General features: G+C 51.9%; 1 protein-coding gene across 1 annotated transcript in view; it reads right to left on the bottom strand.

Moving 5' to 3' along the window:
• Positions 1-215: 215 nt before the first annotated feature.
• Positions 216-15671, bottom strand: part of DDC (dopa decarboxylase) — an 84246-nt gene continuing 68790 nt past the window's right edge. The window contains exons 11-16 of the mRNA XM_044245693.1: positions 15481-15557; positions 11152-11171; positions 8568-8666; positions 6443-6544; positions 2893-3122; positions 216-618 (exon numbers count right to left, since the gene is read on the bottom strand). Coding sequence (XP_044101628.1) covers positions 2922-3122; positions 6443-6544; positions 8568-8666; positions 11152-11171; positions 15481-15557 — 499 coding nt within the window. The 3' untranslated portion in view covers positions 216-618; positions 2893-2921. The remainder of the gene's footprint in view (positions 619-2892; positions 3123-6442; positions 6545-8567; positions 8667-11151; positions 11172-15480; positions 15558-15671) is intronic.

Genomic DNA, 15671 nt, shown 5'->3' with positions numbered 1-15671 from the left:
GACTCTGTGCTCAGTGGGGAGCCTGCTTCTCCTTCTGCTGCTCCCCTGACTTGTTCTCCCTTTCTTGCTCTCTCAAATAAATAAATAAAAATCTTTTTAAAAATATCCAAGGATGCCATCCATATCTTCAGCCATTTTGAAAGGTTAAGTGCACATTACCACAATGAATTGGGTACAACGCAGAGTCAAAAAATGCTTACCAGGTACAGTCACCATGTCACTGCAAATAGTTTATTAAGCATTGAGCCACATGACAGAAGAATTTAAAGACCACGGGTATAATCTCAAGTCCCACGATCCTAGATCCCATAATACACTTAGGAAAATATCTCAGTAAAATATCTCCCACCACTGACGACTTCAAGAGTGTGAAAACCTATGATTTCTTAATCAACAGAAGTCACAGTTGAATAATGAATAAAAGCTACATGCACCGGGATTGTAGTGAATCACGTTTTTTCATTGGTAAGAGAGTGAACAGATAGAATCACGAGCTTGTGGAGAACTTCACAGAAAGAAGGGTGAGGTCACATGCAGGCTTGGGTCCTCAGAGCCTGAATAATGTCTATTGCCTCCTCTTTCCAGTGTTCAGATAGACTTCTTTTCAACTTCTGATCTCTACAGGAAAACATATATGTGAACATATGGCTACATTCAAAAAAATTAAAGAATCAGTATTTTGTATACTTCTCATTAGAATGCAGAGGAAGAATATGTTATTTCTCCAGTGAGCTGGAGGGAACCGTGCACCATAGACGGATATGAACTGTGAGCCACAAGATCGAGAGGCTGGCCTGGCTTCTCTTGGACACATGTTACCAATGCCAGCCAGCATCTGTGCCAGATTCTACCCTCCATGAAATGGGGATAGTTCCTTCTCTCTCTTGGAGTTATGACCATGTGGATTTGGTAGGATAATCTCAAGCAAGCACAAATAAAGCCCTTGTATTCAGGTTTTCATTGCAAATTAACCTGGCCCCCCAAAGTACATGTGTTATGATTCATTATTATATTTTTTAAAAATTTAATCCCATTTACAGTTTGTTTATTTTTTAAGAGAGAGGGGGGGCAGGAGTGGTAGGGGTGGGACACAGGGAAAGGGAGAGAGAGAATCTTAAGCAGGCTCCACGTCCAGCACAGAGCCTAAAAACATATATATGAACATATAGCTGTATTCAAAAAAAAATTAAAGAATCAGTATTTTATATACCAGTCATTAGAATACAGAGAAAGACTATGCACAATGCTGAGATCAGGACCTGCCCCCAAATCCAGAGTCAGACACTTAACCAACTGAGCCACTAAGGCGCCCCCCATTTGTATCTTTTGAATTGATAACATGTATGACTTCATAGTCATTGTGACCTTTAAAAAAAAAAAAGATTTTGTTTATGTATATGAGAGTGAGAGAACACGAGCAGGGGGAGAGGCAGAGGGAGAGGAAGAAGCAGACTCCCCAGCTAAACAGGGAGCCGAAAACGGAGTTTTAGCCCAGAACAAGATCATGACCTAAGCCTCCCAGGTGCCCTCTGTCAGAAATGAGAGTTTGTTTCCACTCACCTTTCAGAACTACAGATACTCTGTTGTTAGTGACACAGGAGAATAAAGATCCTGATATGATACATTGTGGTGAGCTTTGTGGAAACATAGGGCCATAGAAATATTAACCAGGAGTGTTTGCCTGAGATGGTTTTGTTTTGTATAAATCTTTTTTTTTTAAGATTTTATTTATTTATTTGACAGAGAGATAGATCACAAGTAGGCAGAGAGGCAGGCAGAGAGAGAGGGGGAAGCAGGCTCCCTGCTGAGCAGAGAGCCCAATGTGGGACTCGATCCTGGACCCTAAGATCATGACCTGAGCCGAAGGCAGAGGCTTAACCCACTGAGCCACCCAGGCGCCCCTGTTTTGTATAAATCTTACAGCACTTATGCAAACCCCCTCCCCCACACACAGGTGTATACATTCTTATCTTAGAGCAAAGGAAATATGTGAAACCATGATCTCTCTCCAGCACCTTTCAGAGATGCTCAAGCTAGACGTCTGCAGTAGCTCTGGGCAGGCTGGGCCCCTTTAAGAGAGCTCCTTGTCATACAAGGAAAAGGATCTGGTATTTCTGCACAGGCTTTGACAGAGAATTTGCATCTTGGACCTCACAGCTGGGAGCCATATATGAAATGTGATCTTTAACTCTTGATTTTTTTAGCATTACTTCCTATATTCAGAGTGAAAATTTAGAGCAAACAAGATAAAAATGTATGCAATCAATAAAATAAATTACATAATACACTTAGGTTCCACATCCGCCATGGGTCATAGTAAATGGGTAACAGGGAAGCGAGGGGAGAGAGAAACAGAGAAGCATAAATCATCAGTCATGTCAAATTCCCTTTGTAATGTTTAATATTCATTTATCTGCCATTGTCCAGTTTAATATAAATGTTTGTGATACTAGTAAGCAGTGTCTATCAACATGGAAGAAATCTGACAGGAAATCGAAAAGAGGATAGTCTCATATAAAAGCAAACAAAGTGGGGCGCCTGGGTGGCTCAGTTGGTTGAGCTTCTGCTTTCGGTTCAGGTCATGATGGCGTCGGGGGGAGTCCTGGGATCCTGTCCTGAGTCGGGCTCCCTGCTCAACCAGAACTCTGATTCTCCATCGCCCTCTTCCCCCTGCTCCTGATCTCTCTCTCGCTCTCTCAAATGAATAAATGAAATCTTAGAAGGAAGGAGGGAAGGAAGGAAGAAAGAAAGAAAGAGAAAGAAAATATACAGAGCAGAAACACATCTCAGTTCCTAAAGGATCATAGCAGGGTGCGGATCCTTCCTCTGGAAGAGGAGGTAGAGGAAATCCGGGCCGGCAGCGTGGAGTGGCAGAGCTGGGGGACGGCTTACCGGCAGCAGCTTCCCTGCGGCTCGGGCTTCTAGTCCCTCTGGGCTCTCAGCAGGTCAGTGGTCAGCTGTCTGATGTGCTCCCAGCTCCGCTGCACATGGGTGAGCTCCACGGAGCGGGAGCAGATGGCAAATCGCAGCACAAACTTGTCTCTGAGGTGACAGGGGACCAGGTGGATTTTCTTGGCACTGTTGATCCTTTCCAGAAGGTCCTCATTCAGTTTGTTGGAACCCTGCAGAGATGGACAGAGGGGCCATGCTGAGGTCCCCGAGGACCTGGACTTCAATGGGTCACTAAGGAAGGCCAGCATTTGGCAATACCGCTCTGCATCCGTGAAAGAGGCCACTGCACCCCTTGCCTTTCTTTTACCAGGGTAAGAAATTCAGCTCAAGGGGACTGATGTGGCCATGAAAGACTCTAGCCTCCCCTACAAGACAGGTTCTTCAGGGTTGAATTACTATCCAGCCTTTTCAAGAAAAATGGAGTTTCCTAGGCATGTGATGAACTTAAACTACATCTTCATGTTGATGAGCTTAAACGGTAGAACTGAGGCTTCAAGCGGCACCAGTGAGGGGTCCCACCGAAACATATAGAAGAAATCTCAGCAACACAGAACCAGAGCACAGCAACGCAGACTCTGGGAAAACTGCCCAGGAACTAGAGGGCTAAGGGGACATTGGTGGGCTGGGGTGGTCCCCATCTAGGAAGGAGCAGCCCCTGCTTCCTGGGCCAGGCAGTGGACACTGAGGCCACGGGGGGGGGGGTTCCCTTCCCCTGCTGGGTGCCGCTGCCCCTGCAGCCCCTCTCCCATTCCTTCTTCTTCCCCCCAGCTCCTGTCAACTTTCTTCTCTTTCCAGGCAGTGCCTGCAGGGCCCTAAGCCCTATCATCAAAGGTAAAAGGGGGAGGGGAGTGGGCCTCTCATCCCCGGTCTGTGGCCCTCCCAGGGCTCTCTCATTTGCCTTCTCACTCTGTCTTGAGAACTGAGAAGCAGGAAGGACAGTGGGAGGAGGAGTCCAGTCCCGCTCCAACACCTGCCGGACACTGGGGACTGGCCTGTGGAACTGTGCAGACCCTCCCAGCTGCTGGGTGCGGGCCTCGGTGGGGCTCCTGCTGGCGTCCCATGGAGAGGCACTGGGACAATGGCAGTTCAGAAGCCCTTGATGTGCCCGGGTCTAGACAAAGCCTGTCCTATTGGAGGATGAGGCTAGAGACGGAAGGACATATGAGACAAAGCAGCGGGATTTTACCAGGAAGACTCAGCAGAAATTAAAGACTCAGAAGAAATTAAAACAGAAATTAACAGAAGAAATTTAACAGAAATGAAAAACACATTATTTAGGGAAATGTGCTTCCCACTTTCAAATGGATTAGGCAAGGGATGTCTTCTCTTAAATACAGTAAGACGCCAAGCATGGAGAAGATCTAAGAGAAGAAGGAGTGGGGAGGGGCAGGAGGGGCTGGAGGAAGAGAGGAAGGAGAGGAGGGGGAGGGGGAGGATCAGAAGAAGGAGGGGGAGGGGAGGAAGAGGAAGTGGCAGAAGAAGGGGGGAGGGAAAGAAAGAAGAGGAGGGGGAGGGGGAAGAAGGGTGAGTGGAGGGGGAGGACAGGAAGAAGGAGAGAAGAGGGAGGTCGGGGAGGGGGAGGGGGAATCACACTATATATCTGAATCTTCGGGTGGGGTAGAGGACTTGAAATCCACACCGGGGCAGCACTGCACAGGGAGATAAGGAGGAGCCCGTAGACGTGAGGATGGAAACATGAACCATGTGCCCAAACAAGCTTCCTGGAGAAGAAACCAGATCAGTGGAATGGAAGGAACACACAGATGCACAGAGGGACACTTCTGCTGGCTGCGAAGCGCCCGGGGCTTCTGGAATGGGGCGACGCGCTGTGCCGCCCAGGAGAAAAGGGGTCGGGACCACACGCAGGTGGGTTTGGGGGTCATAGAGTCCGACAGCAGATTGGGGGCACCCAAGGATGGCATTGGGGGTTCTGCTCTGGGGGAGGTGACGACTGCCCGACCCCACACTTAGGCTAAACTCACCACGTGTGCAGCTGACCCTTGCAGACACCAGCTGGAACTGCGCAGGTCCACATACACGTGGATTTTTTTCAATAAATCCAGCGCAACACAGCTGATGTATTTTCTCTTCCTTGTGATTTTTCATCCTAACATTTTCTCTTCTCTGGCTCGCTTTACAGTAAGATGCAGAGTATAATCCACACAGCATACAAAATAGGGGACCCCCCTCCCTGTGCTACAGGCAAGACTGCTGGTCAGCAGTAGGCTGTTGGAGGTTCAGTCTGACGGGAGTCGAAATTATACACAGATTTCCGGCTTTGTGGGGGTGGTCAGCACCTCTCACCTCCTAACTGTTCTTTAAATGGACAAAGTGTGTGGTGTGTGGATTACATCCCAATAAAACTGTGAAAAATAAAAAATGGAAGTCCGTCCAGAACACTGGCAGTCAAAACAAAACAAAACGTCTTCTCCATGGCATCAAAGCATGCCCCCCAAACACTGACGTCAGCTGACCTACAGCTTGTGGCCACTCTGGGGACGCAGCTGCTGGGACGCCAATGCTCTGAGGCTTCCCCCACGCCCTACCACGACAGAAGGGTCCCTGTCCCCTGCACATGGGCAGGCTCCACCACTGTGCACTCTGCACAGAGCTCACAGCCCCCTCACCGAGTCCTGCACGGGAACACGAGCTTCCCACTCTCTCTGTAGAGCCCAGGCTTTCTCACGACTGGTTCTCATTACCACCTTGAAGCTCCAAGGACCAGCGCGGGAGAGGATATGGTAAGCGGATGACAGCACCTTGACCATGCAGCGGGGGTCCCCTCCCTCCTCCTGATGGCCTCCACGCACGTGAACAAGGAAGCCAATGGAACGGAAGGCACGGCCAGCTTGAGAGCCTGGGCAGGTGAGGCTCCCAGCCAGTCTCCCTTGTACAAAATAGAATAATATGGCACCTATGGGTGCAGCGCCTTTCCGAGACGTCTCAGAAACGTGGTCGTGATTCCCAGCAGAGATGGCCTGTGCCCTCCGCCCTCTGGGCCAGCTTCCCCCGATGCAGTGAGCACCCTCTTCATCAGGCAGCAGGACTGCAGAGTGCCACAGACCAGCATTTCTCAAATCCCTGCGTACACCCGGCAACCTGGAGGGGCTCCTTAAGATGTCAGATCGGCAGGTCTGGGCTGGGGCCTGGAGCTGGGCTGGGACAGAGCCCGCACACAGGTTAGTGCTCAGAGCATTCCAGGGACAGAGATGCGTGCGTGGAGAAAGTGGAGAACATTCAAGGGCCAAGGGTCTACACGAGCGGGAAGTCTCGGTCTGATTGAGGAGGGGCGGACAGCTCCTGGAGGAGGGTGCCCAGGGCTCCGCAGGCACTCGGGCTGGGTCAGGGCCGGGAGGGTGAACCCCAGATGGGAAAATGCATGCTGACTTCTCTGGCTGCTGGGGACCTAGCATGCCAGTTTGGAGAAGAGATGAATGATCTCTTCTCTGTCGCCATCAAAGAGAATGAAGACTGAAGTAGACACACATACCTTTAGCCGAAAACAGACCAGCCCCAGAGTGACTTCTGCACAGATTTCAAAGCGGGGATCCTGGCGCACCAAACACTCAAACTCGCGAGCCAGCTGGACGTGCTGGAAAGGGAAGAGCATCTGTCTCAGTTTCTGGACAGTACTTGGCTCCGGACTCAGCCACCTGAAAACCTTCCTAGACGGCACGCCGCTGATTCACGTACACTCACTTAGCCATCTTTCTCAAGTGTGGATGTGACCCAGCAGCCAGCCGTCCCCACGCAGGCTGGGAAGAAGCTCACTACCCTGACAGAAGGACTACTGTCTTCAGAGAAACACCAACTGGACACTCAGGAGAAGTGTCTGCCTTTGGCTCGAGTCATGATCCCAGCGTCCTGGGATGGAGTCCCGAGTCAGGCTCCCTGCTCTGCAGGCAGTCTGCTTCTCTCTCTTCTCTCTCTGCTTCTTCCCCTACCTTCATCATTCTCTCAATCAAATAAATAAATAATCTTTACCAAAAAGGGAAAGAAAGAGAAACACCAACTAATATGTTCTTCTGGTCGGGGGACTTTAATCCCACCAAACAATTGGTTCGAATTTCAGAAGGAACATCATGATGGGTATTTAAACATGTGAGTTAAGAGACAGTGGCCCCAGCACTGAGGGCCGGGTGCCCTGCCACCATGCTGTCCCCACACAGCCCATGGCAAGTGACACCACGGTTGTACCCACTCTGCAGATGAGGAAACTAAGGGGGTGATTCTAACGCAGCAACCCAACACCGGCTCTGGCTTCTGTGGGTCTCTGGCTGGTTGTCACCAAGGGATGAGAGTGACAGTCCCTGCCACATTCAACTAATGCCTTCTCTCACTGAATCCACCACCTTATTTGACAACTAGGTGTTCACGGAGCCCCAAAGGGGTTTCGAACAGTCTGTGAACAGAGAACAAGCCTGCCACGGTCTGTGCACCTGTTGCTCATCCCCGCCCCCCCTCCCAGGGGCCTGGCTTGGTGCTCTCATGGCAGTGCTCAGGAACTCGAGAGCATCAAGTGTCCAGTGTCCTTGGGACTGAAGCCTCCCGCATTTGTGCTGCTCCCAGGCACAGCATAAATCTATGACCACTAGAGGGCACCAAAGACTGGCGCTGGCAGGGGTCGCCCCACCTCCACACCTGGGACACCTGCCTAGGGACAGGCTTTGACCATCCCTCCCTCTCTGTAAGCTGGATGGGAGTCTGCTCAGAGCAGGCATGGAGTGTTTTTACAGGACGCAGCCTAATCACACCCAGTGGCCCCTGAGCTTAAAGCTGGAGTCATCTGGAGAGAGACAACGCTTCTCTTCCTTCCCCACAGAAGCGGAATCCTCATCATATTTGAGAACATGTTCTCATAATCTCACATACACTTTCCCCGCAGATACCACAGGTTCCCTGCTCCCATGAAGCCCAAGGACCTCTGTCCATCAGGACAGCACCATGGCTGAGGAAGGAGGCCAGCACCGCAGGAATCAGCTGAAATCAGTAGCCATCTGTAGCCGGCTAAATGGGTGATCCTTGGCGGTGGGGAGGGTGTCCCCAGCTCATCCTCTGGCCTCAGTTTCCTCAATTGCTAAAGAAATAAAAGGCTGGTTGATGGGGCTCGAAGTCGACCAGCAGTTCTCATTTTGTAGTGCTCATCACAGCCGTGTGGTTCATTTATTCAGACAGAGGTTGCTGGGACACCACCCTCCCCAGGAAGGTCCAAGGTCATGCGTGCACTGCTGATCGGGGATACATAGAGCGTCCCTAGGCTAGAGGCCATCCATCCCCAGCAGCTCCAAGACTCTTGTGCTAGCTGTCCTGGGAACCAGACGTCCTGAGCTCTCGCCACTGCCCCGCCACCGTTGCCTGGCCCTGCTGGGGGCCAGATGTTGCTACAGGACTGGCTGTGTGTAGCGTTCCCTTTGCAGTCTCCTGGACCTGACAACCATCATCTTCATGAAAGCGTCCAGAAGGTCCGTAATCATGCACTGACTATCTTCTAAAGATCCTAACCTCAGTAGACCAAACTAACCATCAGATATTTGCTTCTTCAGACATCTCCCTTTGTTTCTGCACTCCCCAAAGCTTCCCAATATGACCCAGATACATAAAGAAAGCACCGTCACCTTGCGGATATAGGCCTGCAGTCCCTTGACTCCGTACATCCTAAAAACAAACCACATCTTCAAAGAGCGAAACCTCCGGCCCAGAGGCAACTGCCAGTGCTGAAAGAGAACAGAAAACATTGCATCAGGGAGCAAAGTGCCGAGAGCTTTCCTCAGGCCCAGGGGGCACCTGCTTCTCTCGAGGCAGCTCACTCCCTGGAGGTGCCCTGGCCGGCCGCCACGCGCCACTGTGGATGGGAAAGCTGACAGTGGGGTGAGCAGAGTCTGCAGCTAGAGTCTTTGCAAGGTAACAAGAGAGATGAGGATGGAAGACTCTGCTACTGGGGAGGCGCCGTGTTCACGGAGCAAATGTTTGTGGGGTGCGCGCTGGATGGAGCTCCCTACCCAGCACCGGCATGAGAGCGTTCCTCGCTGGCCACTCCATCTGTGGGAAGGAGGAAGGTAGGAAGCCAAAACCCACACCTCCTGCCCAGCGTGGTCCCTGTGATGTCCCGGCACCCCTTCCCAGAGCAACAGAGATTCTCTTCCTGCCCGCCGGCTGCCACAGAATGACCTGCAAGACGGTCACTAGAAAGTGCAGCCCCAATGTGCTGGTCCTCAAACAAGGTCTCCTTAGTTTGTCCTCAGTTCACAGCTGATTAGCACCCCTCCAGCTGTGGGGCTCTCTGATGGTTGTAAATGTACTAAGGCCAGCAAGAAGGGACCCAGAGGGGAGGGAGGGCGATGGGGCCGTCTGGGACCATAGAGCAGGGACACTTCATTGTGACTCTCGAAATTGTCACGTTCTGGCATTTATAAGGAAGATGCCAAAGGCAACTCAGGCTCCCTCTCTGTTCCCCGGACCTTCCCTTGTGGGGTGGAGCTTCCAGATGGGCCTGATACGGGGCTACAGGGGGGAGGGGGGCACAGACTGGACCTTCCCTTAGCGCATACGTATCTGGCAAATGGCGCTACCTTTCCATCTTCGGCCTGCCGTTCGTGAACAGACAGGATGTAAAACCCCTTGGCAAGGTGTTCCCAGCTCCCTCCTCTTGGTGCTGAGACTGTCCTCATGTCCCCATCCTTTGACTGTCCACAGTCCTGCCAAGGGGCTGCTTACCCCTTTCATCCCACACTTCCCGAACTATCCTGGTAGATGGCCCAGAATCCCAGGGTCTCCTCCACAGCCTGGAGGCTGTGACCCCCTCAGACTGGGGCTTCCAATGTGTTTGAACAAAATGATGATGTTCTATGATATTCTCTCTCTTCGTCTGCTGAGCCCAACACTCCCTTGTCAAGGAAGCGCTTGGGCTCCAGGGCATTTGCCCAGAATTCACTCTAAAGGAAGAAACTATAAAAGAGCTCCAGAGCATGTTGAAAAGAAAAGATGTCCCTACATTCCAGCTAAGATAGTAGTAAGCCTGGTCAGGGGCTCTGTAGGGTTGTGGCACAGGGAGAGGGTCAGGTGGGAGGTAGGTGACACTTGTGCCAGTGATAAGGGGATGAAAGGAACAACACTCATAGCGTGAGACTGGTGCCCCAGGCCCTTTGCATGGCCAGGGCCCAGACACAGGCTCCCACGCTCCGGCTCTGTGTCTTCTTTCCTGGCGGGAATGCCCTGCATTTGTCCCATGTCACCTCTCCTACTTCGTGGAGATGCTCTTCTAAGGACTAACTTAAGTGCATCAGTTTTTAGAAGACTCTAGGCTCCAAAATAATCCCCCATCCTTCTAATCTGATCTTCTGTAAATTCCATCTGTTTATTCTTTACGCGTGAAACACCTGCTGAGAATGCCCCTGTGCCTTCCCCTGCCTCCTGCTGGGGTCGCAGTAGCACAAGATGCACATTTATCCAGGAGGACCTCCCCGTGCCCGGCAAACGTCAGTGAGGGCCGGCTGCTGCCTGGACGCTGGTCCTTCAGGATCAGCAGGTGGACCCACTGAAATCTGTCCACACATGACATATAATTCATGAGATGGCGGCACACGGCGCCTGGGACTTCGTTATCACAGGGCATTAGAAATGGCATAAGGAAAAGCTGGACTACCAAGGGCTAGCTGAGGACTTGGGACATTTTCCCTCAGGTCAGAAAGAGCCACTAGAAAGGAAGCAACACAATGGAGATCTGTCCCAGAACAGCAGCTCCCAGTGGTGTGCAGAACGGTTGTCCTGGTGTGTGTGGCCATCTGTGCCCTGTCTCCCCCGCTAGCCTTGGGGTCTGGGAGGGAGGAAGGGGGCTCGCTCATCTGTGAGAAGCTCAGTGCAGCACACAGCTCCTGGCTGAGAAAGGAGGCTGGCCGTCAGGATAGTGCCGTCCTCATGGGGAGACTGAGTGCAGAGTTTCCTGCCTCTTGCTGGAGGGGCAAGCAAGATCAGTTCCTCCTAACCCAAGACCTGGAGCCGGTGGGCTGAGCAGAGCTGTCCACCTCCTGGCTTGTTTTGCTAGTTAGGACCCATGGAGAGGGTGTCCTCTAGCATGACTCTGATCCTGAGCACAACTGGGGACAGCAGAAGTGAAGTGACAGCCCATGACAACACCCAACACTGGGTTCACATTTTCCATTACCTGAGACCTGGACTCAGCAAGAGATATCTTCCACTTACCCTATAGTCGGTGATAAGCCCTGGAAAACAGAAACAAACAAGCAAAAAAAGCCATTAGACACTCTGGTTGATTACATGCCTCATCCTTCTCATTTTCAAGATAAATTTCTTGTGTCTCATCCGTCATCTCTTGCACCAGACGTGAGACCACGGAGGGCTGGGCTGGGTGCTCTGTGGCACTTCCCATGGTGACAGATCCAAGGGGCTTTTCAGAGGGCAGGGTGCCCAGAACAAATTGGAAATGCTGGGGTACGAGCGGATTCCCATTCCTTCACTCTCTCTGCTTCTGTCAGCACAAAACCCAAGCTTTCTTCTCTTGCCCAGTAGTACTTTGGCTCTCAGATCTGTAGAGCCTTCATCGTGCGCTGGTTCGTGCACGGGGAGGTGGGTTTGTGGTCTGCAGAATGATTAGATCATAAGACACGAATCAGACCTGTGATGCGTGTTCATGTCTGTATGCCCGGACCTTAGTCCAGAGTCTGGCACAGAGCAGATGCTGGCGAGTCACCATTGGATTCATGCCTTCATCCTGGATTCAAACGGCTTCAGATGTCTGGCTTGTCGTCAGTCTCCTCTTGTGCGTAAAGCTCCAGAGCCAAGGACCTAGTCAGAGGCAGGACTCCAGCAAAGAGTCTCGGAGGGGCGTTGCTGCTCGGTGGTCTTAGGTCAGCAATCGGCTGGGAATTATGAACCTGAGCGGCAGTCCTGTGTTTTGCACATCCGCTCCCCCAGTGCAGGTCCAGACGAGGCATGCTGGGGCTCATCGGTGTCCCCTTTCCCCAAGGAAGAGCCATGGTGGCTGGCCATCGCAGGGCCACCGCCGCCCCACGGGCAGCTGGGACAGCCGTCCTCCGAATGCTGTCACCGTGCCCTCGCACTCGCCTCCTCCCCGCTCCGCGGAGCAGTGTAACTTACACTTCCAAGGGATCTAAAGTTGTCAATCAGACATCGACAGCGGGGGCACCAGAAATGACCCGACAGGGGCACGTAGACGCACAGATGCCAAACACCTATGTGGCGTGTATGAGCACTCGGCAATAGCCTGTTAGAAACGCAGATGACCTCGTGGGTGAAGACGTCCTGGGTGAAGGCAAACGCGTGACCCTCCTGTCTAGTTCACGTCCCTGCACCATCGCCACAGCCACGAGCCATGCGGGGCCGTTTACACCGAACCAAAATGAAATAAACTCAAACGCAGAGTTCTTCGGTCAGCCTAGCCACGTTTTGAGGGCTGACGAACCACGTGAGGCTAGTGGCCGCCACACAGACAGAGCAGGACAGAGGACATTTCCTTCTTCAGGGAGGACTCCACCTGACGCGGGACTAGAGCGGGAAGTGGGTTTCCGATGCAGAAGCTTCTGTGGCTAAACACCAGGGTGAGTGAGAGAAGGAGCCTGCTTCTCGGGGGCCCTGTGTTCTTAAGGACCAGCTGAAGACCGGGTCCGGCTAGGAGCTGCCCTGACAGGGGTCTGCTGTGAACACAAGGAATGCAAGTCCCTGTGCCAACGCATCCTACGACTGCAGCTGTCCTCACGGAGCGGACTTCTTTTTTTTGTTTTTTTTAAAGATTTTTATTTATTTATTTGACAGAGAGAGATCACAAGCAGGCATAGAGGCAGGCAGAGAGAGAGAGAGAGAGAGGAGGAAGCAGGCTCCCTGCCGAGCAGAGAGCCCGATGCGGGACTCGATCCCAGGACCCTGAGATCATGACCTGAGCCGAAGGCAGCAGCTTAACCCACTGAGCCACCCAGGTGCCCGGAGAGGACTTCTTAATAAGCATCACATGCCTAGTCAGTCTTTGCAACGACATAGGAGGGATGGGGTGTGAGCAGCTCCTCCCTGTGTAAACGCAGCAGAAACAAACCACGCGTCCCACGGGACTGGCAAGAGACACCACCGCGGGACGTCAGCCCCTGCACTTGGGCAGTGGGCTTCTGGGGACTTCTGGGCTCACTCTTCATGCTTCTTGTTTCCAAAGGTACAGCTTTTTTAATGAAAGAGTTTATCTGGAAAAGTCTATGCAACAGGTGTGGCCACTTTTCCCTGTCACCAGCATTGTGACAGAATTTTCTATCACAAAAAAAAAAACCCACAAATCCCGCTTTATTGGGTCCCGGTTCCATGTCCCGTGCCCGGCTGCCCCAGCTGACAAGTGTCCAAGGAGATGAATGTATAAAGACAAGGCAGAAGCAGGGACGTATTGGGATGGCGACCGCTCCCACTGCGGCCGCCGACCACCATCCCCAGGGTCCAGTGGAGGTCCAGCTGCAGGACGACTGGGTCTGAGGCTCCAGGGACACAGTGGGACAACGGACATGAAGCCAGTGAGCGAGAGGGCCGCGTGATGAGGCTCATGGGCCATGAAGGGACGGGAGAGCTCGGCTCCAGTGGAGAGATCTGGGAAGACCTCACCAAGCGGGAGGCTTTTGTGTAGGGCCCCCTGATGAGCAGGGGGCGTCCTAATGACCTCCAAGCGGGGCAGCAGGCTGCGGCAGCCTAGCGAGCCGAGTGCCACAACCTGAGAGGCCACGGGTCAGGGTTGAGGAGTCTTCTTTATTACATAAGAAGGATCTTTTTAAAATGCCCTGTAGAATATTCTAAACACGGTTCATTTCAGGGAATGGGAGGCCGAGCGGCACTAGGGCTGAATCCGTGTGGATAAAAATGCCCTTACCTCCGCTGGCCATAAAACCGTAAAGTTGATCTTGGTGATCTACTTGTGAAACGCAAAATGGGCCACCATCGTTGTTGACTTAGAGAGCTTTGTGGGTTTGGGGGTTTTTTTGTTTTTGTTTTAGGGGAAAACCACAAGTAACTAATATTTTTTATCTCTAACAGCCACAGCAAATACTCCAGTAAGAAACAGGCTTCCTATAGAAGCAACATAAAATACGTGTCCGTACGCCTTGAGCAATAAGCCATCCTTGAATGTCCTTCGCTCAGCCTCATTCCAAGAGTCACTTCATTGTTTAAGGGCAACATTTTGCATTTTAACTCTCGCGATCGCAAAGATTTTTATTATCTGAACATGAGATACTTTTTTTTTTTTTAATATGGGAGCCTGGCAATCACTTCAGAATTTCAGTGTTTCACGCCAGTTACATTTCTACAAACTAGACTTGGATTTTTTAGGACAGTTTTAGGTCCTAAGCAAATCTGAGCAGAGTGTGGGGTCTGCAAGCATCAACGGGGATACATGTCTGCACTCCACGTGAGAACAATCCTTAAACAGTTCTAAGTATGTTCTTAAAACTGTAAAAATATAGAGCAAATTAAGAAAATTCACATGTAATTACAACTGTAAGTACTATTCACATTTGGAAAATTTTCATTGCATGCTTTTCAAAAGGAAAAAAAAATTTCTATTGCTGTCTGGGATCATTCGCCTACATACCTGATTCTTATTTCTTTGTTAAGAATCTCAGGGGCACCTGGGTGGCTCTGTGGGTTATGTGTCTGCCTTGAGCTCAGGTCATGATCCCAGGGTCCTGGGATCAAGTCCCAGCTCTGGCTCCCTGCTCAGTGGGGAACCTGCTTCTCCCTCTGCCTCTGCCCCTCCTCCATGCTCATGCTTTCTCTCTTTCTCAAATAAATAAATAAAACCTTTTAAAAAGGAAAGAAAAAATCTCAGAGGAATCTATATTTCCACTCCCTCACTACCCCCTCGTGGCTCGGTCTGTACTAACTGACGATGTGACATTGGCTGTGACCAAGGACAGCAGCCAGACAAAATGAGCTATTCTGTGTTTTCTAGGAATTGTTCTGACTGTGCCGGGGACTGTTCTGCTCCTCACCATGACGCAAGCACCTGGCCATGTCCCTTCTCGGCCCCAGTCTTCGGGAAGCCCAGAGCCAGGATGCAGGCCTGGAGATGGCTTGGGTCCCACCAGGCATGATGGGCACAGAGGGCAGGTCTACAGACCCAAAGGGTGAGAGACACATGGATGCGCTGATCCTGCCCAGGCATCATCGGGGTTTCACTTCACTCCCCGAGCCCCCAGCACACCCCGTGTCCCCCTGGTGGTGTTGGTGTGAGTGGACACATGCTCAGAGAGACAACAGGGCAGTCATGCTCTCAAAGGCCTACACAGGAGGGGTCCACACCCGTACAGAAAGCGATGCGGTGCCCACCCCCAGCCCCGCGGGCCCCTCCCTGGCTCCTGCATTGAGGCGGCCAGAGGTCCCTTCCGTATCCCCCAACCCCAGGAAGCAGAGGCTCCCAGAGGCTGGTCCCCGGAGACACGAGCCTTCCTCTCTGGCTTCCAGGAGAAACGCAGCTCTGTTGAAAACAAACCCAGAAAGTCGCAGAAAACCAGGCTCCTGGCCTACCTGAGTCCTGATGGCTGTGCTTCAGGTAGAGGGGGTCCAGCTTAAAGGCCCCTATCAGGTCTGTCCTCTTCTTCACCCTGGTTCAAGAGGACAAAGGACGGTGCTTAATGAGGAAGACCCTTGAATGGGCCCCTGTGGTCCTTCCCTCCTGGTCCCTGTTCCAGTGGGCTCAGCACAGACACACCTGCTTC

Source organism: Neovison vison, chromosome 4 (assembly GCF_020171115.1).
Source record: "Neovison vison isolate M4711 chromosome 4, ASM_NN_V1, whole genome shotgun sequence".
Lineage (NCBI taxonomy): Eukaryota > Metazoa > Chordata > Mammalia > Carnivora > Mustelidae > Neogale > Neogale vison.
Note: the sequence above shows the minus strand (reverse complement) of the source record. Positions and strands in the feature narration are given on the sequence as shown.